The sequence below is a fragment of the Salmo salar genome, chromosome 01, assembly GCF_965601325.2.
Source record: "Salmo salar chromosome 01, fSalSal1, whole genome shotgun sequence".
NCBI classification, from domain to species: Eukaryota; Metazoa; Chordata; class Actinopteri; order Salmoniformes; family Salmonidae; genus Salmo; species Salmo salar.
This window is the reverse complement of record NC_138291.1, coordinates 90740391-90762428: the sequence shown is the minus strand read 5'-3', so window position 1 is coordinate 90762428 and position 22038 is coordinate 90740391. Positions and strand designations below refer to the sequence as shown.

Genomic DNA, 22038 nt, shown 5'->3' with positions numbered 1-22038 from the left:
CATAGTAACGGGAAAATGGCAGTAAATCCTTTGCCATCATCTCTACCTGGCAGCGTCAATCCGTATTTCAACGCCTACAAAAACTCGCTTTTTGCCGATGTCGAAAAACAGAAAACAACCTGCAAAGTAAGGCTGAAATTAAGGAAGAAATGATTATGTGATAGAAGTTTCCAAACAGGACGCGCGATGGCGCGCTAACGTACAAATTTGGGGTCATGATCAGCATTCCTTCAATGAATTAAGGTTTTTTAGCAGTGAGCGCGTCTAAAATCAGCTTGTTTCTGTCTTTTGCGTCTGTAGAAACGTTTTATCCACAGACTGGTGTATGTAGCGACGAGAAAGCTAAACGCTGACGATAAACAGAGTGCAATTGCAGGTAAAACATTTTTTTAAATCATAGCCAGAATGTATTTCGGGAGAATGAGTTACTCACTGTCGTGATTGTCTTCATTCCAGAATACTATGAGCAATTTTTGTCAAAATTCCAGAAAAACACACAGACTGAGAAAGTCACTGGCATACTGCTATTATATCCCAAAAGTATCATTCATTTGATGGAGGTATGTGTGGAGAATTAACAATTTTACCTTGCTTACAAATGTTGGTGTATCATCTATAATAGCCTATTGCTATTTGTATTATTAAAATAATTGATTTGGTTTTAGTCCTCTTCAGAAGTTCTCCACATGATTCTGGAAGATCTGAATGACATGGAGAAAAGCCCAAAGTAAGATTTCCTCTGACTCCTCCCCATCGGGACATATGGTCCTTGCTTTGCTCTGATATCTGACTGGATGTTTTTGGCCCAGCTGCCCACTGAAGGAGGTGCGTATCCTGGTGGTGTCTCATTGTGTGCTGAGACGTATGTTCCCGTTGTGGGGCTACCGCTTCGTGACGCTGCCCCTCAGCCTCCAGGACCCCAACCCACAGACCCAGCCCGTGGAGACCCTAGTCCCAGACAGCCTGGCCATGATATACAAGATGTGTGTGTGTCTACTCAAACGCAGGGTAAAGGAAATGCTTAACACTGTTGGTGGTGAATGTCCACGTCTTTGTTGCATGTCTGTACATGCCAATCTTAAGACAAATCCATCCTTTCCTTTGTAAGGTATTTTGATATGACACAAATCCCTCCACATGAGAGGAGTGTCAGGCCTGTTGGTGTGTGTGTTGTTCTATAGAGTAGCTGTTCAGTGTGTGTGTTGTTCTATAGGGTAGCTGTTCAGTGTTTGTGTTGTTCTATAGGGTAGCTGTTCAGTGTGTGTGTTGTTCTATAGGGTAGCTGTTCAGTGTTTGTGTTGTTCTATAGAGTAGCTGTTCAGTGTGTGTGTTGTTCTATAGAGTAGCTGTTCAGTGTATGTGTTGTTCTATAGAGTAGCTGTTCAGTGTGTGTGTTGTTCTATAGAGTAGCTGTTCAGTGTTTGTGTTGTTCTATAGAGTAGCTGTTCAGTGTGTGTGTTGTTCTATAGAGTAGCTGTTCAGTGTGTGTGTTGTTCTATAGAGTAGCTGTTCAGTGTGTGTGTTGTTCTATAGAGTAGCTGTTCAGTGTGTGTGTGTTGTTCTATAGAGTAGCTGTTCAGTGTGTGTGTGTTGTTCTATAGGGTAGCTGTTCAGTGTGTGTGTGTTGTTCTATAGGGTAGCTGTTCAGTGTGTGTGTTGTTCTATAGAGTAGCTGTTCAGTGTGTGTGTTGTTCTATAGGGTAGCTGTTCAGTGTTTGTGTTGTTCTATAGAGTAGCTGTTCAGTGTGTGTGTTGTTCTATAGAGTAGCTGTTCAGTGTGTGTGTTGTTCTATAGGGTAGCTGTTCAGTGTGTGTGTGTTGTTCTATAGGGTAGCTGTTCAGTGTGTGTGTGTTGTTCTATAGGGTAGCTGTTCAGTGTGTGTGTTGTTCTATAGAGTAGCTGTTCAGTGTGTGTGTTGTTCTATAGAGTAGCTGTTCAGTGTGTGTGTTGTTCTATAGAGTAGCTGTTCAGTGTTTGTGTTGTTCTATAGAGTAGCTGTTCAGTGTGTGTGTTGTTTTATAGAGTAGCTGTTCAGTGTGTGTGTTGTTCTATAGAGTAGCTGTTCAGTGTTTGTGTTGTTCTATAGAGTAGCTGTTCAGTGTGTGTGTTGTTCTATAGAGTAGCTGTTCAGTGTGTGTGTTGTTCTATAGAGTAGCTGTTCAGTGTGTGTGTGTGTTGTTCTATAGAGTAGCTGTTCAGTGTGCGTGTGTGTTGTTCTATAGAGTAGCTGTTCAGTGTGCGTGTTGTTCTATAGAGTAGCTGTTCAGTGTGTGTGTGTGTTGTTCTATAGAGTAGCTGTTCAGTGTGTTTGTGTGTTGTTCTATAGAGTAGCTGTTCAGTGTGCGTGTGTGTTGTTCTATAGAGTAGCAGTTCAGTGTGCGTGTGTGTTCTATAGAGTAGCTGTTCAGTGCGTGTTATGTTGCTCTGTAGCAGGGGTGGGCAACTCCAGTTCTCGAGGGCCTGATTGGTGTCCCACTTTTTCTCCATCCCTAACAAACACAGCTGATTAATCAAGTTGCATTCTAAACTGAAGCTCATGATTAGGTGATTATTGGAGTCAGGCGTGTTGTTGTGACACCAATCAGGCCCTCGAGGACTGGAGTTGCCCACCCCTGCTCTATAGCATAGCTGATCAGTGTGTGTTATGTTGCTCTATAGCAGGGGTATACAACTCTTACCCCATGATTTTTTGTTGTTGTTGTATTTTACCCCCTTTTTCTCCCCGATTTCGATCTTGTCTCATCACTGCAACTCCCCAACGGGGTCGAGAGAGGCGAATGTCGAGTCATGCGTCCTCCGAAACATAACCCGCCAAGCCACATTTCTTAACACCCGCCTGCTTAACCTGGAAGCCAGCTGCACCAATGTGTTGGAGGAAACACCGTTCAACTGACGACCGGAGTCAGCCTGTAGGTGCCCGGCCCGCCACAAGGAGTCGCTAGAGCGCGATGAGCCAAGTAAAGGCCCCCCGGCCAAACCCTCCCCTAACCTGAACGACGCTGGGCCAATTGTGCGCCACCCTATGGGACTCCCGGTCATGGACGGTTGTGACATAGCCTGGGATTGAACCCGGGTCTGTAGTAACGACTTAGAACGCTGCGCCACTTGGGAGGCTGGTGTCCCAGGTCTAAATTAGTCAATCAAACAATGAAAAAATGTAGTGGAACTGACTTCGAGGTCCCAAGTTGTTTAAGGGTTCTAGCTGTTCAGTGTGTGTGTTGTTCTATAGAGTAGCTGTTCAGTGTGTGTGTGCGTGTGTGTGTGTGTTACAGGGTAGCTGTTCAGTGTGTGTGTGTTACAGGGTAGCGGTTCAGTGTGTGTGTGTGTTACAGGGTAGCGGTTCAGTGTGTGTGTGTGTGTGTGTTACAGGGTAGCTGTTCAGTGTGTGTGTGTGTGTGTGTTACAGGGTAGCTGTTCAGTGTGTGTGTGTGTGTGTTACAGGGTAGCGGTTCAGTGTGTGTGTGTGTTACAGGATAGCTGTTCAGTGTGTGTTACAGGATAGCTGTTCAGTGTGTGTTACAGGATAGCTGTTCAGTGTGTGTTACAGGATAGCTGTTCAGTGTGTGTGTGTTTGTTACAGGGTAGAAGTTCAGTGTGTGTGTGTTTTACAGGGTAGCTGTTCAGTGTGTGTGTGTTACAGGGTAGCGGTTCAGTGTGTGTGTGTTACAGGGTAGTTGTTCAGTGTGTGTGTGTGTGTGCTACAGGGTAGCTGTTCAGTGTGTGTGTGTTACAGGGTAGTTGTTCAGTGTGTGTATGTGTGTGTGTGTGTTACAGGGTAGCGGTTCAGTGTGTGTGTGTTACAGGGTAGTTGTTCAGTGTGTGTGTGTGTGTGTTACAGGGTAGCGGTTCAGTGTGTGTGTGTTACAGGGTAGTTGTTCAGTGTGTGTGTGTTACAGGGTAGTTGTTCAGTGTGTGTGTGTTACAGGGTAGCTGTTCAGTGTGTGTGTGTTACAGGGTAGTTGTTCAGTGTGTGTGTGTCTACAGGGTAGCTGTTCAGTGTGTGTGTGTTACAGGGTAGTTGTTCAGTGTGTGTGTGTTACAGGGTAGCTGTTCAGTGTGTGTGTGTGTGTTACAGGGTAGTGTTCAGTGTGTGTGTGTGTGTTACAGCGTAGTTGTTCAGGGTGTGTGTGTGTGTGTGTGTTACAGGGTAGCTGTTCAGTGTGTGTGTGTTGTTCTATCAGGGTAGCTGTTCAGTGTGTGTGTGTGTTTACAGGGTAGCTGTTCAGTGTGTGTGTGTGTTTACAGGGTAGCGGTTCAGTGTGTGTGTGTGTTTACAGGGTAGCTGTTCAGTGTGTGTGTGTGTGTGTGTGTTACAGGGTAGCTGTTCAGTGTGTGTGTGTGTTACAGGGTAGCTGTTCAGTGTGTGTGTGTGTGTGTTACAGGGTAGCGGTTCAGTGTGTGTGTGTGCTACAGGATAGCTGTTCAGTGTGTGTTACAGGATAGCTGTTCAGTGTGTGTTACAGGATAGCTGTTCAGTGTGTGTTACAGGATAGCTGTTCAGTGTGTGTGTGTTTGTTACAGGGTAGAAGTTCAGTGTGTGTGTGTTTTACAGGGTAGCTGTTCAGTGTGTGTGTGTTACAGGGTAGCGGTTCAGTGTGTGTGTGTTACAGGGTAGTTGTTCAGTGTGTGTGTGTGTGTGCTACAGGGTAGCTGTTCAGTGTGTGTGTGTTACAGGGTAGTTGTTCAGTGTGTGTATGTGTGTGTGTGTGTGTGTTACAGGGTAGCGGTTCAGTGTGTGTGTGTTACAGGGTAGTTGTTCAGTGTGTGTGTGTGTGTGTGTGTTACAGGGTAGCGGTTCAGTGTGTGTGTGTTACAGGGTAGTTGTTCAGTGTGTGTGTGTGTGTGTTACAGGGTAGTTGTTCAGTGTGTGTGTGCTACAGGGTAGCTGTTCAGTGTGTGTGTGTTACAGGGTAGTTGTTCAGTGTGTGTGTGTTACAGGGTAGCGGTTCAGTGTGTGTGTGTGTGTTACAGGGTAGTTGTTCAGTGTGTGTGTGTGTGTTACAGGGTAGTTGTTCAGTGTGTGTGTGTGTGGTGTGTTACAGGGTAGCTGTTCAGTGTGTGTGTGTTTGTTACAGGGTAGAAGATCAGTGTGTGTGTGTGTGTGTTACAGGGTAGCTGTTCAGTGTGTGTGTGTTACAGGGTAGCGGTTCAGTGTGTGTGTGTGTTACAGGGTAGCGGTTCAGTGTGTGTGTGTGTGTGTGTTACAGGGTAGCTGTTCAGTGTGTGTGTGTGTGTGTGTGTTACAGGGCAGAAGTTCACTGTGTGTGTGTGTGTGTGTGTTACAGGGTAGAGGTTCAGTGTGTGTGTGTGTGTGTGTGTGTGTGTGTGTGTGTGTGTGTGTGTGTGTGTGTGTGTGTGTGTGTGTGTGTGTGTGTGTGTGTGTGTGTGTTACAGGGTAGCTGTTCAGTGTGTGTGTGTGTGTGTTACAGGGTAGCGGTTCAGTGTGTGTGTGTGTGTTACAGGGTAGCGGTTCAGTGTGTGTGTGTGTGTTACAGGGTAGCTGTTCAGTGTGTGTGTGTGTGTGTGTGTGTTACAGGGTAGCGGTTCAGTGTGTGTGTGTGTTGCAGGGTAGCTGTTCAGTGTGTGTGTGTTACAGGGTAGTTGTTCAGTGTGTGTGTGTGTGTGCTACAGGGTAGCTGTTCAGTGTGTGTGTGTTACAGGGTAGTTGTTCAGTGTGTGTATGTGTGTGTGTGTGTTACAGGGTAGCGGTTCAGTGTGTGTGTGTTACAGGGTAGTTGTTCAGTGTGTGTGTGTGTGTGTGTGTTACAGGGTAGCGGTTCAGTGTGTGTGTGTTACAGGGTAGTTGTTCAGTGTGTGTGTGTGTGTGTTACAGGGTAGTTGTTCAGTGTGTGTGTGTTACAGGGTAGCTGTTCAGTGTGTGTTTTACAGGGTAGTTGTTCAGTGTGTGTGTGTGTGTGCTACAGGGTAGCTGTTCAGTGTGTGTGTGTTACAGGGTAGTTGTTCAGTGTGTGTGTGTTACAGGGTAGCGGTTCAGTGTGTGTGTGTGTGTTACAGGGTAGTTGTTCAGTGTGTGTGTGTGTGTTACAGGGTAGTTGTTCAGTGTGTGTGTGTGTGTGTGTGTGTGTGGTACAGGGTAGCTGTTCAGTGTGTGTGTGTTTGTTACAGGGTAGAAGATCAGTGTGTGTGTGTGTGTGTTACAGGGTAGCTGTTCAGTGTGTGTGTGTTACAGGGTAGCGGTTCAGTGTGTGTGTGTGTTACAGGGTAGCGGTTCAGTGTGTGTGTGTGTGTGTGTTACAGGGTAGCTGTTCAGTGTGTGTGTGTGTGTGTGTTACAGGGTAGCTGTTCAGTGTGTGTGTGTGTGTTACAGGGTAGCTGTTCAGTGTGTGTGTGTGTGTTACAGGGTAGCGTTCAGTGTGTGTTACAGGATAGCTGTTCAGTGTGTGTTACAGGATAGCTGTTCAGTGTGTGTTACAGGATAGCTGTTCAGTGTGTGTGTGTTTGTTACAGGGTAGAAGTTCAGTGTGTGTGTGTTTTACAGGGTAGCTGTTCAGTGTGTGTGTGTTACAGGGTAGCGGTTCAGTGTGTGTGTGTTACAGGGTAGTTGTTCAGTGTGTGTGTGTGTGTGCTACAGGGTAGCTGTTCAGTGTGTGTGTGTTACAGGGTAGTTGTTCAGTGTGTGTATGTGTGTGTGTGTGTTACAGGGTAGCGGTTCAGTGTGTGTGTGTTACAGGGTAGTTGTTCAGTGTGTGTGTGTGTGTGTGTGTTACAGGGTAGCGGTTCAGTGTGTGTGTGTTACAGGGTAGTTGTTCAGTGTGTGTGTGTTACAGGGTAGTTGTTCAGTGTGTGTGTGTTACAGGGTAGCTGTTCAGTGTGTGTTTGTTACAGGGTAGTTGTTCAGTGTGTGTGTGTGTGCTACAGGGTAGCTGTTCAGTGTGTGTGTGTTACAGGGTAGTTGTTCAGTGTGTGTGTGTTACAGGGTAGAGGTTCAGTGTGTGTGTGTGTGTTACAGGGTAGTTGTTCAGTGTGTGTGTGTGTGTTACAGGGTAGTTGTTCAGTGTGTGTGTGTGTGTGTGTGTGTTACAGGGTAGCTGTTCAGTGTGTGTGTGTTTGTTACAGGGTAGAAGATCAGTGTGTGTGTGTGTGTGTTACAGGGTAGCTGTTCAGTGTGTGTGTGTTACAGGGTAGCGGTTCAGTGTGTGTGTGTGTGTTACAGGGTAGCGGTTCAGTGTGTGTGTGTGTGTGTGTTACAGGGTAGCTGTTCAGTGTGTGTGTGTGTGTGTGTGTACAGGGTAGCTGTTCAGTGTGTGTGTGTGTGTGTTACAGGGTAGCGGTTCAGTGTGTGTGTGTGCTACAGGATAGCTGTTCAGTGTGTGTTACAGGATAGCTGTTCAGTGTGTGTTACAGGATAGCTGTTCAGTGTGTGTTACAGGATAGCTGTTCAGTGTGTGTGTGTTTGTTACAGGGTAGAAGTTCAGTGTGTGTGTGTTTTACAGGGTAGCTGTTCAGTGTGTGTGTGTTACAGGGTAGCGGTTCAGTGTGTGTGTGTTACAGGGTAGTTGTTCAGTGTGTGTGTGTGTGTGCTACAGGGTAGCTGTTCAGTGTGTGTGTGTTACAGGGTAGTTGTTCAGTGTGTGTATGTGTGTGTGTGTGTGTGTTACAGGGTAGCGGTTCAGTGTGTGTGTGTTACAGGGTAGTTGTTCAGTGTGTGTGTGTGTGTGTGTGTTACAGGGTAGCGGTTCAGTGTGTGTGTGTTACAGGGTAGTTGTTCAGTGTGTGTGTGTGTGTGTTACAGGGTAGTTGTTCAGTGTGTGTGTGCTACAGGGTAGCTGTTCAGTGTGTGTGTGTTACAGGGTAGTTGTTCAGTGTGTGTGTGTTACAGGGTAGCGGTTCAGTGTGTGTGTGTGTGTTACAGGGTAGTTGTTCAGTGTGTGTGTGTGTGTTACAGGGTAGTTGTTCAGTGTGTGTGTGTGTGTGTGTGTGTTACAGGGTAGCTGTTCAGTGTGTGTGTGTTTGTTACAGGGTAGAAGATCAGTGTGTGTGTGTGTGTGTTACAGGGTAGCTGTTCAGTGTGTGTGTGTTACAGGGTAGCGGTTCAGTGTGTGTGTGTGTTACAGGGTAGCGGTTCAGTGTGTGTGTGTGTGTGTGTTACAGGGTAGCTGTTCAGTGTGTGTGTGTGTGTGTGTGTTACAGGGCAGAAGTTCACTGTGTGTGTGTGTGTGTGTGTTACAGGGTAGAGGTTCAGTGTGTGTGTGTGTGTGTGTGTGTGTGTGTGTGTGTGTGTGTGTGTGTGTGTGTGTGTGTGTGTGTGGTGTGTGTGTGTGTGTGTGTGTGTGTGTGTGTTACAGGGTAGCTGTTCAGTGTGTGTGTGTGTGTGTTACAGGGTAGCGGTTCAGTGTGTGTGTGTGTGTTACAGGGTAGCGGTTCAGTGTGTGTGTGTGTGTTACAGGGTAGCTGTTCAGTGTGTGTGTGTGTGTGTGTGTTACAGGGTAGCGGTTCAGTGTGTGTGTGTGTTGCAGGGTAGCTGTTCAGTGTGTGTGTGTGTTACAGGGTAGTTGTTCAGTGTGTGTGTGTGTGTGTGCTACAGGGTAGCTGTTCAGTGTGTGTGTGTTACAGGGTAGTTGTTCAGTGTGTGTGTGTGTGTGTGTGTTACAGGGTAGCGGTTCAGTGTGTGTGTGTTACAGGGTAGTTGTTCAGTGTGTGTGTGTGTGTGTGTGTTACAGGGTAGCGGTTCAGTGTGTGTGTGTTACAGGGTAGTTGTTCAGTGTGTGTGTGTGTGTGTGTTACAGGGTAGTTGTTCAGTGTGTGTGTGTTACAGGGTAGCTGTTCAGTGTGTGTTTTACAGGGTAGTTGTTCAGTGTGTGTGTGTGTGTGCTACAGGGTAGCTGTTCAGTGTGTGTGTGTTACAGGGTAGTTGTTCAGTGTGTGTGTGTTACAGGGTAGCGGTTCAGTGTGTGTGTGTGTGTTACAGGGTAGTTGTTCAGTGTGTGTGTGTGTGTTACAGGGTAGTTGTTCAGTGTGTGTGTGTGTGTGTGTGTGTGTGGTACAGGGTAGCTGTTCAGTGTGTGTGTGTTTGTTACAGGGTAGAAGATCAGTGTGTGTGTGTGTGTGTTACAGGGTAGCTGTTCAGTGTGTGTGTGTTACAGGGTAGCGGTTCAGTGTGTGTGTGTGTTACAGGGTAGCGGTTCAGTGTGTGTGTGTGTGTGTGTTACAGGGTAGCTGTTCAGTGTGTGTGTGTGTGTGTGTTACAGGGTAGCTGTTCAGTGTGTGTGTGTGTTACAGGGTAGCTGTTCAGTGTGTGTGTGTGTGTGTTACAGGGTAGCGGTTCAGTGTGTGTGTGTGTTACAGGATAGCTGTTCAGTGTGTGTTACAGGATAGCTGTTCAGTGTGTGTTACAGGATAGCTGTTCAGTGTGTGTTACAGGATAGCTGTTCAGTGTGTGTGTGTTTGTTACAGGGTAGAAGTTCAGTGTGTGTGTGTTTTACAGGGTAGCTGTTCAGTGTGTGTGTGTTACAGGGTAGCGGTTCAGTGTGTGTGTGTTACAGGGTAGTTGTTCAGTGTGTGTGTGTGTGTGCTACAGGGTAGCTGTTCAGTGTGTGTGTGTTACAGGGTAGTTGTTCAGTGTGTGTATGTGTGTGTGTTACAGGGTAGCGGTTCAGTGTGTGTGTGTTACAGGGTAGTTGTTCAGTGTGTGTGTGTGTGTGTGTGTGTGTTACAGGGTAGCGGTTCAGTGTGTGTGTGTTACAGGGTAGTTGTTCAGTGTGTGTGTGTGTGTGTGTGTTACAGGGTAGCTGTTCAGTGTGTGTGTGTTACAGGGTAGTTGTTCAGTGTGTGTGTGTGTGTTACAGGGTAGTTGTTCAGTGTGTGTGTGCTACAGGGTAGCTGTTCAGTGTGTGTGTGTTACAGGGTAGTTGTTCAGTGTGTGTGTGTTACAGGGTAGCGGTTCAGTGTGTGTGTGTGTGTGTTACAGGGTAGTTGTTCAGTGTGTGTGTGTGTGTTACAGGGTAGCTGTTCAGTGTGTGTGTGTGTGTGTTACAGGGTAGCTGTTCAGTGTGTGTGTGTGTGTTACAGGGTAGCGGTTCAGTGTGTGTGTGTGTTACAGGGTAGCGGTTCAGTGTGTGTGTGTGTGTGTTACAGGGTAGCTGTTCAGTGGGTGTGGGTGGTACAGGATAGCTGTTGTGTGTGTGTTACAGGGTAGCGGTTCAGTGTGTGTGTGTGTGTGTTGCGGGGTGGGGGTTCGGTGTGTGTGTGTGTGTGTGTGTGTGTTACAGGGTAGCTGTTCAGTGTGTGTGGTGTGTGTGTGTGTTACAGGGTAGCGGTTCAGTGTGTGTGTGTGTACAGGGTAGCTGTTCAGTGTGTGTATGTGTGTGTGTGTTACAGGGTAGCGGTTCAGTGTGTGTGTGTTACAGGGTAGTTGTTCAGTGTGTGTGTGTGTGTGTGCTACAGGGTAGCTGTTCAGTGTGTGTGTGTTACAGGGTAGTTGTTCAGTGTGTGTATGTGTGTGTGTGTGTTACAGGGTAGCGGTTCAGTGTGTGTGTGTTACAGGGTAGTTGTTCAGTGTGTGTGTGTGTGTGTGTGTTACAGGGTAGCGGTTCAGTGTGTGTGTGTTACAGGGTAGTTGTTCAGTGTGTGTGTGTGTGTGTTACAGGGTAGTTGTTCAGTGTGTGTGTGTTACAGGGTAGCTGTTCAGTGTGTGTTTTACAGGGTAGTTGTTCAGTGTGTGTGTGTGTGTGCTACAGGGTAGCTGTTCAGTGTGTGTGTGTTACAGGGTAGTTGTTCAGTGTGTGTGTGTTACAGGGTAGCGGTTCAGTGTGTGTGTGTGTGTTACAGGGTAGTTGTTCAGTGTGTGTGTGTGTGTTACAGGGTAGTTGTTCAGTGTGTGTGTGTGTGTGTGTGTGTGTGGTACAGGGTAGCTGTTCAGTGTGTGTGTGTTTGTTACAGGGTAGAAGATCAGTGTGTGTGTGTGTGTGTTACAGGGTAGCTGTTCAGTGTGTGTGTGTTACAGGGTAGCGGTTCAGTGTGTGTGTGTGTTACAGGGTAGCGGTTCAGTGTGTGTGTGTGTGTGTGTTACAGGGTAGCTGTTCAGTGTGTGTGTGTGTGTGTGTGTTACAGGGTAGCTGTTCAGTGTGTGTGTGTGTGTGTTACAGGGTAGCGGTTCAGTGTGTGTGTGTGTTACAGGATAGCTGTTCAGTGTGTGTTACAGGATAGCTGTTCAGTGTGTGTTACAGGATAGCTGTTCAGTGTGTGTTACAGGATAGCTGTTCAGTGTGTGTGTGTTTGTTACAGGGTAGAAGTTCAGTGTGTGTGTGTTTTACAGGGTAGCTGTTCAGTGTGTGTGTGTTACAGGGTAGCGGTTCAGTGTGTGTGTGTTACAGGGTAGTTGTTCAGTGTGTGTGTGTGTGTGCTACAGGGTAGCTGTTCAGTGTGTGTGTGTTACAGGGTAGTTGTTCAGTGTGTGTATGTGTGTGTGTGTGTTACAGGGTAGCGGTTCAGTGTGTGTGTGTTACAGGGTAGTTGTTCAGTGTGTGTGTGTGTGTGTGTGTTACAGGGTAGCGGTTCAGTGTGTGTGTGTTACAGGGTAGTTGTTCAGTGTGTGTGTGTGTGTGTTACAGGGTAGTTGTTCAGTGTGTGTGTGCTACAGGGTAGCTGTTCAGTGTGTGTGTGTTACAGGGTAGTTGTTCAGTGTGTGTGTGTTACAGGGTAGCGGTTCAGTGTGTGTGTGTGTGTTACAGGGTAGTTGTTCAGTGTGTGTGTGTGTGTTACAGGGTAGCTGTTCAGTGTGTGTGTGTGTTACAGGGTAGCTGTTCAGTGTGTGTGTGTGTGTGTTACAGGGTAGCGGTTCAGTGTGTGTGTGTGTTACAGGATAGCTGTTCAGTGTGTGTTACAGGATAGCTGTTCAGTGTGTGTTACAGGATAGCTGTTCAGTGTGTGTTACAGGATAGCTGTTCAGTGTGTGTGTGTTTGTTACAGGGTAGAAGTTCAGTGTGTGTGTGTGTGTGTTACAGGGTAGCTGTTCAGTGTGTGTGTGTGTGTGTGTACAGGGTAGCTGTTCAGTGTGTGTGTGTTACAGGGTAGTTGTTCAGTGTGTGTTGTGTGTGTGTGTTACAGGGTAGCGGTTCAGTGTGTGTGTGTTACAGGGTAGTTGTTCAGTGTGTGTGTGTGTGTGTTGCAGGGTAGCTGTTCAGTGTGTGTGTGTTACAGGGTAGTTGTTCAGTGTGTGTGTGTGTGTGCTACAGGGTAGCTGTTCAGTGTGTGTGTGTTACAGGGTAGTTGTTCAGTGTGTGTGTGTGTGTGTGTTACAGGGTAGCGGTTCAGTGTGTGTGTGTTACAGGGTAGTTGTTCAGTGTGTGTGTGTGTGTGTTACAGGGTAGTTGTTCAGTGTGTGTGTGTTACAGGGTAGCTGTTCAGTGTGTGTTTTACAGGGTAGTTGTTCAGTGTGTGTGTGTGTGTGCTACAGGGTAGCTGTTCAGTGTGTGTGTGTTACAGGGTAGTTGTTCAGTGTGTGTGTGTTACAGGGTAGCGGTTCAGTGTGTGTGTGTGTGTTACAGGGTAGTTGTTCAGTGTGTGTGTGTGTGTTACAGGGTAGTTGTTCAGTGTGTGTGTGTGTGTGTGTGTGTGTTACAGGGTAGCTGTTCAGTGTGTGTGTGTTTGTTACAGGGTAGAAGATCAGTGTGTGTGTGTGTGTGTTACAGGGTAGCTGTTCAGTGTGTGTGTGTTACAGGGTAGTTGTTCAGTGTGTGTGTGTGTGTGTGCTACAGGGTAGCTGTTCAGTGTGTGTGTGTTACAGGGTAGTTGTTCAGTGTGTGTATGTGTGTGTGTGTGTTACAGGGTAGCGGTTCAGTGTGTGTGTGTTACAGGGTAGTTGTTCAGTGTGTGTGTGTGTGTGTGTGTTACAGGGTAGCGGTTCAGTGTGTGTGTGTTACAGGGTAGTTGTTCAGTGTGTGTGTGTGTGTGTTACAGGGTAGTTGTTCAGTGTGTGTGTGTTACAGGGTAGCTGTTCAGTGTGTGTTTTACAGGGTAGTTGTTCAGTGTGTGTGTGTGTGTGCTACAGGGTAGCTGTTCAGTGTGTGTGTGTTACAGGGTAGTTGTTCAGTGTGTGTGTGTTACAGGGTAGCGGTTCAGTGTGTGTGTGTGTGTTACAGGGTAGTTGTTCAGTGTGTGTGTGTGTGTTACAGGGTAGTTGTTCAGTGTGTGTGTGTGTGTGTGTGTGTGTGGTACAGGGTAGCTGTTCAGTGTGTGTGTGTTTGTTACAGGGTAGAAGATCAGTGTGTGTGTGTGTGTGTTACAGGGTAGCTGTTCAGTGTGTGTGTGTTACAGGGTAGCGGTTCAGTGTGTGTGTGTGTTACAGGGTAGCGGTTCAGGTGTGTGTGTGTGTGTGTTACAGGGTAGCTGTTCAGTGTGTGTGTGTGTGTGTGTTACAGGGTAGCTGTTCAGTGTGTGTGTGTGTTACAGGGTAGCTGTTCAGTGTGTGTGTGTGTGTGTTACAGGGTAGCGGTTCAGTGTGTGTGTGTGTTACAGGATAGCTGTTCAGTGTGTGTTACAGGATAGCTGTTCAGTGTGTGTGTGTTTGTTACAGGGTAGAAGTTCAGTGTGTGTGTGTTTTACAGGGTAGCTGTTCAGTGTGTGTGTGTTACAGGGTAGCGGTTCAGTGTGTGTGTGTTACAGGGTAGTTGTTCAGTGTGTGTGTGTGTGTGCTACAGGGTAGCTGTTCAGTGTGTGTGTGTTACAGGGTAGTTGTTCAGTGTGTGTATGTGTGTGTGTGTGTTACAGGGTAGCGGTTCAGTGTGTGTGTGTTACAGGGTAGTTGTTCAGTGTGTGTGTGTGTGTGTGTGTTACAGGGTAGCGGTTCAGTGTGTGTGTGTTACAGGGTAGTTGTTCAGTGTGTGTGGTGTTACAGGGTAGTTGTTCAGTGTGTGTGTGCTACAGGGTAGCTGTTCAGTGTGTGTGTGTTACAGGGTAGTTGTTCAGTGTGTGTGTGTTACAGGGTAGCGGTTCAGTGTGTGTGTGTGTGTTACAGGGTAGTTGTTCAGTGTGTGTGTGTGTGTTACAGGGTAGTTGTTCAGTGTGTGTGTGTGTGTGTGTGTTACAGGGTAGCTGTTCAGTGTGTGTGTGTTTGTTACAGGGTAGAAGATCAGTGTGTGTGTGTGTGTGTTACAGGGTAGCTGTTCAGTGTGTGTGTGTTACAGGGTAGCGGTTCAGTGTGTGTGTGTGTGTTACAGGGTAGCGGTTCAGTGTGTGTGTGTGTGTGTGTTACAGGGTAGCTGTTCAGTGTGTGTGTGTGTGTGTGTGTGTGTACAGGGTAGCTGTTCAGTGTGTGTGTGTTACAGGGTAGCTGTTCAGTGTGTGTGTGTGTGTGTGTTACAGGGTAGCGTTTCAGTGTGTGTGTGTGCTACAGGATAGCTGTTCAGTGTGTGTTACAGGATAGCTGTTCAGTGTGTGTTACAGGATAGCTGTTCAGTGTGTGTTACAGGATAGCTGTTCAGTGTGTGTGTGTTTGTTACAGGGTAGAAGTTCAGTGTGTGTGTGTTTTACAGGGTAGCTGTTCAGTGTGTGTGTGTTACAGGGTAGCGGTTCAGTGTGTGTGTGTTACAGGGTAGTTGTTCAGTGTGTGTGTGTGTGTGCTACAGGGTAGCTGTTCAGTGTGTGTGTGTTACAGGGTAGTTGTTCAGTGTGTGTAGTGTGTGTGTGTGTGTGTTACAGGGTAGCGGTTCAGTGTGTGTGTGTTACAGGGTAGTTGTTCAGTGTGTGTGTGTGTGTGTGTGTTACAGGGTAGCGGTTCAGTGTGTGTGTGTTACAGGGTAGTTGTTCAGTGTGTGTGTGTGTGTGTTACAGGGTAGTTGTTCAGTGTGTGTGTGCTACAGGGTAGCTGTTCAGTGTGTGTGTGTTACAGGGTAGTTGTTCAGTGTGTGTGTGTTACAGGGTAGCGGTTCAGTGTGTGTGTGTGTGTTACAGGGTAGTTGTTCAGTGTGTGTGTGTGTGTTACAGGGTAGTTGTTCAGTGTGTGTGTGTGTGTGTGTGTGTGTTACAGGGTAGCTGTTCAGTGTGTGTGTGTTTGTTACAGGGTAGAAGATCAGTGTGTGTGTGTGTGTGTTACAGGGTAGCTGTTCAGTGTGTGTGTGTTACAGGGTAGCGGTTCAGTGTGTGTGTGTGTTACAGGGTAGCGGTTCAGTGTGTGTGTGTGTGTGTGTTACAGGGTAGCTGTTCAGTGTGTGTGTGTGTGTGTGTTACAGGGTAGCTGTTCAGTGTGTGTGTGTGTTACAGGGTAGCTGTTCAGTGTGTGTGTGTGTGTGTTACAGGGTAGCGGTTCAGTGTGTGTGTGTGTTACAGGATAGCTGTTCAGTGTGTGTTACAGGATAGCTGTTCAGTGTGTGTTACAGGATAGCTGTTCAGTGTGTGTTACAGGATAGCTGTTCAGTGTGTGTGTGTTTGTTACAGGGTAGAAGTTCAGTGTGTGTGTGTGTGTGTGTGTGTTACAGGGTAGCTGTTCAGTGTGTGTGTGTGTGTGTTACAGGGTAGCTGTTCAGTGTGTGTGTGTTACATGGTAGCGGTTCAGTGTGTGTGTGTGCTACAGGATAGCTGTTCAGTGTGTTACAGGATAGCTGTTCAGTGTGTGTTACAGGATAGCTGTTCAGTGTGTGTTACAGGATAGCTGTTCAGTGTGTGTGTGTTTGTTACAGGGTAGAAGTTCAGTGTGTGTGTGTTTTACAGGGTAGCTGTTCAGTGTGTGTGTGTTACAGGGTAGCGGTTCAGTGTGTGTGTGTTACAGGGTAGTTGTTCAGTGTGTGTGTGTGTGTGCTACAGGGTAGCTGTTCAGTGTGTGTGTGTTACAGGGTAGTTGTTCAGTGTGTGTGTGTGGTGTGTGTGTGTTACAGGGTAGCGGTTCAGTGTGTGTGTGTTACAGGGTAGTTGTTCAGTGTGTGTGTGTGTGTGTGTGTTACAGGGTAGCGGTTCAGTGTGTGTGTGTTACAGGGTAGTTGTTCAGTGTGTGTGTGTGTGTGTTACAGGGTAGTTGTTCAGTGTGTGTGTGCTACAGGGTAGCTGTTCAGTGTGTGTGTGTTACAGGGTAGTTGTTCAGTGTGTGTGTGTTACAGGGTAGCGGTTCAGTGTGTGTGTGTGTGTTACAGGGTAGTTGTTCAGTGTGTGTGTGTGTGTTACAGGGTAGTTGTTCAGTGTGTGTGTGTGTGTGTGTGTTACAGGGTAGCTGTTCAGTGTGTGTGTGTTACAGGGTAGCGGTTCAGTGTGTGTGTGTTACAGGGTAGCGGTTCAGTGTGTGTGTGTGTGTTACAGGGTAGCTGTTCAGTGTGTGTGTGTGTGTGTTACAGGGTAGCTGTTCAGTGGTGTGTGTGTTACAGGGTAGCTGTTCAGTGTGTGTGTGTGTGTGTTACAGGGTAGCGGTTCAGTGTGTGTGTGTGTTACAGGATAGCTGTTCAGTGTGTGTTACAGGATAGCTGTTCAGTGTGTGTTACAGGATAGCTGTTCAGTGTGTGTGTGTTTGTTACAGGGTAGAAGTTCAGTGTGTGTGTGTTTGTTACAGGGTAGCTGTTCAGTGTGTGTGTGTTACAGGGTAGCTGTTCAGTGTGTGTGTGTTACAGGGTAGCGGTTCAGTGTGTGTGTGTGTGTTACAGGGTAGCTGTTCAGTGTGTGTGTGTGTGTGTGTACAGGGTAGCTGTTCAGTGTCTGTGTGTGTGTGTGTTACAGGGTAGCTGTTCAGTGTGTGTGTGTGTTACAGGGTAGCTGTTCAGTGTGTGTGTGTGTGTGTTACAGGGTAGCGGTTCAGTGTGTGTGTGTGTTACAGGATAGCTGTTCAGTGTGTGTTACAGGATAGCTGTTCAGTGTGTGTTACAGGGTAGCTGTTCAGTGTGTGTGTGTTTGTTACAGGGTAGAAGTTCAGTGTGTGTGTGTTTGTTACAGGGTAGCTGTTCAGTGTGTGTGTGTTACAGGGTAGCTGTTCAGTGTGTGTGTGTTACAGGGTAGCGGTTCAGTGTGTGTGTGTGTGTTACAGGGTAGCTGTTCAGTGTGTGTGTGTGTGTGTGTTACAGGGTAGCTGTTCAGTGTCTGTGTGTGTGTGTGTTACAGGGTAGCTGTTCAGTGTGTGTGTGTGTTACAGGGTAGCTGTTCAGTGTGTGTGTGTGTGTGTTACAGGGTAGCGGTTCAGTGTGTGTGTGTGTTACAGGATAGCTGTTCAGTGTGTGTTACAGGATAGCTGTTCAGTGTGTGTTACAGGATAGCTGTTCAGTGTGTGTTACAGGATAGCTGTTCAGTGTGTGTGTGTTTGTTACAGGGTAGAAGTTCAGTGTGTGTGTGTGTGTGTGTGTGTTACAGGGTAGCTGTTCAGTGTGTGTGTGTGTGTGTTACAGGGTAGCTGTTCAGTGTGTGTGTGTTACAGGGTAGTTGTTCAGTGTGTGTTGTGTGTGTGTGTTACAGGGTAGCGGTTCAGTGTGTGTGTGTTACAGGGTAGTTGTTCAGTGTGTGTGTGTGTGTGTTGCAGGGTAGCTGTTCAGTGTGTGTGTGTTACAGGGTAGTTGTTCAGTGTGTGTGTGTGTGTGCTACAGGGTAGCTGTTCAGTGTGTGTGTGTTACAGGGTAGTTGTTCAGTGTGTGTATGTGTGTGTGTGTGTTACAGGGTAGCGGTTCAGTGTGTGTGTGTTACAGGGTAGTTGTTCAGTGTGTGTGTGTGTGGTGTGTGTTACAGGGTAGCGGTTCAGTGTGTGTGTGTTACAGGGTAGTTGTTCAGTGTGTGTGTGTGTGTGTTACAGGGTAGTTGTTCAGTGTGTGTGTGCTACAGGGTAGCTGTTCAGTGTGTGTGTGTTACAGGGTAGTTGTTCAGTGTGTGTGTGTTACAGGGTAGCGGTTCAGTGTGTGTGTGTGTGTTACAGGGTAGTTGTTCAGTGTGTGTGTGTGTGTTACAGGGTAGTTGTTCAGTGTGTGTGTGTGTGTGTGTGTTACAGGGTAGCTGTTCAGTGTGTGTGTGTTTGTTACAGGGTAGAAGATCAGTGTGTGTGTGTGTGTGTTACAGGGTAGCTGTTCAGTGTGTGTGTGTTACAGGGTAGCTGTTCAGTGTGGTGTGTGTTACAGGGTAGCGGTTCAGTGTGTGTGTGTGTGTTACAGGGTAGCTGTTCAGTGTGTGTGTGTGTGTGTTACAGGGTAGCTGTTCAGTGGGTGTGTGTGTTACAGGGTAGCTGTTCAGTGTGTGTGTGTGTGTGTGTACAGGGTAGCGGTTCAGTGTGTGTGTGTGTGTTACAGGATAGCTGTTCAGTGTGTGTTACAGGATAGCTGTTCAGTGTGTGTTACAGGATAGCTGTTCAGTGTGTGTTACAGGATAGCTGTTCAGTGTGTGTGTGTTTGTTACAGGGTAGAAGTTCAGTGTGTGTGTGTTTTACAGGGTAGCTGTTCAGTGTGTGTGTGTTACAGGGTAGCGGTTCAGTGTGTGTGTGTTACAGGGTAGCGGTTCAGTGTGTGTGTGTGTGTTACAGGGTAGCTGTTCAGTGTGTGTGTGTGGGTTACAGGGTAGCTGTTCAGTGTGTGTGTGTGTGTGTGTTACAGGGTAGCGGTTCAGTGTGTGTGTGTTACAGGGTAGCGATTCAGTGTGTGTGTTACAGGGTAGCGGTTCAGTGTGTGTGTGTGTGTTACAGGGTAGCGGTTCAGTGTGTGTGTGTGTGTGTGTGTGTGTGTGTGTTACAGGGTAGCGGTTCAGTGTGTGTGTGTTACAGGGTAGCGGTTCAGTGTGTGTGTGTGTGTGTTACAGGGTAGCTGTTCAGTGTGTGTGTGTGTGTTACAGGGTAGCGGTTCAGTGTGTGTGTGTTACAGGGTAGCGGTTCAGTGTGTGTGTGTGTGTTACAGGGTAGCGGTTCAGTGTGTGTGTGTGTGTGTGTTACAGGGTAGCGGTTCAGTGTGTGTGTGTGTGTTACAGGGTAGCGGTTCAGTGTGTGTGTGTGTGTTACAGGGTAGCGGTGTTGTGTGTGTGTGTTACAGGGTAGCGGTTCAGTGTGTGTGTGTTACAGGGTAGCGGTTCAGTGTGTGTGTGTTACAGGGTAGCGGTTCAGTGTGTGTGTTTGTGTGTGTGTTACAGGGTAGCGGTTCAGTGTGTGTGTGTGTGTGTGTTACAGGGTAGCGGTTCAGTGTGTGTGTGTTACAGGGTAGCGGTTCAGTGTGTGTGTGTGTGTTACAGGATAGCTGTTCAGTGTGTGTGTGTGTGTGTGTTACAGGGTAGCTGTTCAGTGTCTGTGTGTGTGTTACAGGGTAGCTGTTCAGTGTGTGTGTGTGTTACAGGGTAGCTGTTCAGTGTGTGTGTGTGTGTGTGTTACAGGGTAGCGGTTCAGTGTGTGTGTGTGTTACAGGATAGCTGTTCAGTGTGTGTTACAGGATAGCTGTTCAGTGTGTGTTACAGGATAGCTGTTCAGTGTGTGTTACAGGATAGCTGTTCAGTGTGTGTGTGTTTGTTACAGGGTAGAAGTTCAGTGTGTGTGTGTGTGTGTGTGTGTTACAGGGTAGCTGTTCAGTGTGTGTGTGTGTGTGTTACAGGGTAGCTGTTCAGTGTGTGTGTGTTACAGGGTAGCTGTTCAGTGTGTGTGTGTGTGTGTGTGTTACAGGGTAGCGGTTCAGTGTGTGTGTGTGCTACAGGATAGCTGTTCAGTGTGTGTTACAGGATAGCTGTTCAGTGTGTGTTACAGGATAGCTGTTCAGTGTGTGTTACAGGATAGCTGTTCAGTGTGTGTGTGTTTGTTACAGGGTAGAAGTTCAGTGTGTGTGTGTTTTACAGGGTAGCTGTTCAGTGTGTGTGTGTTACAGGGTAGCGGTTCAGTGTGTGTGTGTTACAGGGTAGTTGTTCAGTGTGTGTGTGTGTGTGCTACAGGGTAGCTGTTCAGTGTGTGTGTGTTACAGGGTAGTTGTTCAGTGTGTGTATGTGTGTGTGTGTGTGTGTGTTACAGGGTAGTGGTTCAGTGTGTGTGTGTTACAGGGTAGTTGTTCAGTGTGTGTGTGTGTGTGTGTGTGTTACAGGGTAGCGGTTCAGTGTGTGTGTGTTACAGGGTAGTTGTTCAGTGTGTGTGTGTGTGTGTTACAGGGTAGTTGTTCAGTGTGTGTGTGCTACAGGGTAGCTGTTCAGTGTGTGTGTGTTACAGGGTAGTTGTTCAGTGTGTGTGTGTTACAGGGTAGCGGTTCAGTGTGTGTGTGTGTGTTACAGGGTAGTTGTTCAGTGTGTGTGTGTGTGTTACAGGGTAGTTGTTCAGTGTGTGTGTGTGTGTGTGTTACAGGGTAGCTGTTCAGTGTGTGTGTGTTTGTTGAAGGGTAGGAGATCAGTGTGTGTGTGTGTGTGTTACAGGGTAGCTGTTCAGTGTGTGTGTGTTACAGGGTAGCTGTTCAGTGTGTGTGTGTTACAGGGTAGTGGTTCAGTGTGTGTGTGTGTGTTACAGGGTAGCTGTTCAGTGTCTGTGTGTGTGTGTTACAGGGTAGCTGTTCAGTGGGTGTGTGTGTTACAGGGTAGCTGTTCAGTGTGTGTGTGTGTGTGTTACAGGGTAGCGGTTCAGTGTGTGTGTGTGTTACAGGATAGCTGTTCAGTGTGTGTTACAGGATAGCTGTTCAGTGTGTGTTACAGGATAGCTGTTCAGTGTGTGTTACAGGATAGCTGTTCAGTGTGTGTGTGTTTGTTACAGGGTAGAAGTTCAGTGTGTGTGTGTTTTACAGGGTAGCTGTTCAGTGTGTGTGTGTTACAGGGTAGCGGTTCAGTGTGTGTGTGTTACAGGGTAGCGGTTCAGTGTGTGTGTGTGTGTTACAGGATAGCTGTTCAGTGTGTGTGTGTGGGTTACAGGATAGCTGTTCAGTGTGTGTGTGTGTGTGTGTTACAGGGTAGCGGTTCAGTGTGTGTGTGTTACAGGGTAGCGATTCAGTGTGTGTGTTACAGGGTAGCGGTTCAGTGTGTGTGTGTGTGTTACAGGGTAGCGGTTCAGTGTGTGTGTGTGTGTGTGTGTGTGTGTTACACGGTAGCGGTTCAGTGTGTGTGTGTTACAGGGTAGCGGTTCAGTGTGTGTGTGTGTGTGTTACAGGGTAGCTGTTCAGTGTGTGTGTGTGTGTTACAGGGTAGCGGTTCAGTGTGTGTGTGTTACAGGGTAGCGGTTCAGTGTGTGTGTGTGTGTTACAGGGTAGCGGTTCAGTGTGTGTGTGTGTGTGTGTTACAGGGTAGCGGTTCAGTGTGTGTGTGTGTGTTACAGGGTAGCGGTTCAGTGTGTGTGTGTGTGTTACAGGGTAGCGGTTCAGTGTGTGTGTGTGTGTTACAGGGTAGCGGTGTTGTGTGTGTGTGTTACAGGGTAGCGGTTCAGTGTGTGTGTGTTACAGGGTAGCGGTTCAGTGTGTGTGTGTTACAGGGTAGCGGTTCAGTGTGTGTGTTTGTGTGTGTGTTACAGGGTAGCGGTTCAGTGTGTGTGTGTGTGTGTGTTACAGGGTAGCGGTTCAGTGTGTGTGTGTTACAGGGTAGCGGTTCAGTGTGTGTGTTTGTGTGTGTGTTACAGGGTAGCGGTTCAGTGTGTGTGTGTGTGTGTGTTACAGGGTAGCGGTTCAGTGTGTGTGTGTTACAGGGTAGCGGTTCAGGCCAGGATGATCAGGAGCAGGCTCTTCGGTTAGAGGAGGATACAGTCATCTACCTCTGTCAGAGTGCAGTGCTGCACTCCCCATCCACCTTCCTACAAACCTACACCAAGGCTACCAACATCCTCATGGATTCCGGTAATTGCTTTGTGTGCGTTTTACTAGGGCTAGATCCGCATTATAGCGCGATTGAAATTTAAAGGTAATTGCCGATTGAGCTGACATATGCAGTATTTACCGTAAATGCAGTCTCCTCGAATGCAGGAACATTGCCTTTAAATGTAAATCACACTATAGCACAGATCTTCTGCGATCCAGATTGAATGTAGACCTCAGTCTGGAATCAAAATCATCAAAATAAATGTTATATTATTTTAGAAATCGTGTGGCCGACACACCGCAGACTTTACTGGTAGCAGGAGAATGAAGAAATGACTACTAGACAATCGTCCTCCCATCAGTAACACTAAATAAAGCATTTTCTTACTGTGTATCTGCATG

The 22038-nt window shown here is 47.3% G+C and overlaps 1 protein-coding gene across 1 annotated transcript; it reads left to right on the top strand.

Annotated features, from left to right (window-relative positions):
* Positions 1 to 14: 14 nt before the first annotated feature.
* LOC106609635 (testis-expressed protein 47) lies at positions 15 to 22035 on the top strand. Its single transcript, XM_014208606.3, has 7 exons — positions 15 to 126; positions 301 to 376; positions 457 to 560; positions 666 to 727; positions 810 to 1008; positions 21528 to 21675; positions 21916 to 22035. The coding sequence occupies exons 1-7, from the start codon at positions 16 to 18 to the stop codon at positions 21951 to 21953; spliced, it is 738 nt and encodes a 245-aa protein (XP_014064081.1). The 5' UTR covers position 15; the 3' UTR covers positions 21954 to 22035.
* Positions 22036 to 22038: the final 3 nt, after the last annotated feature.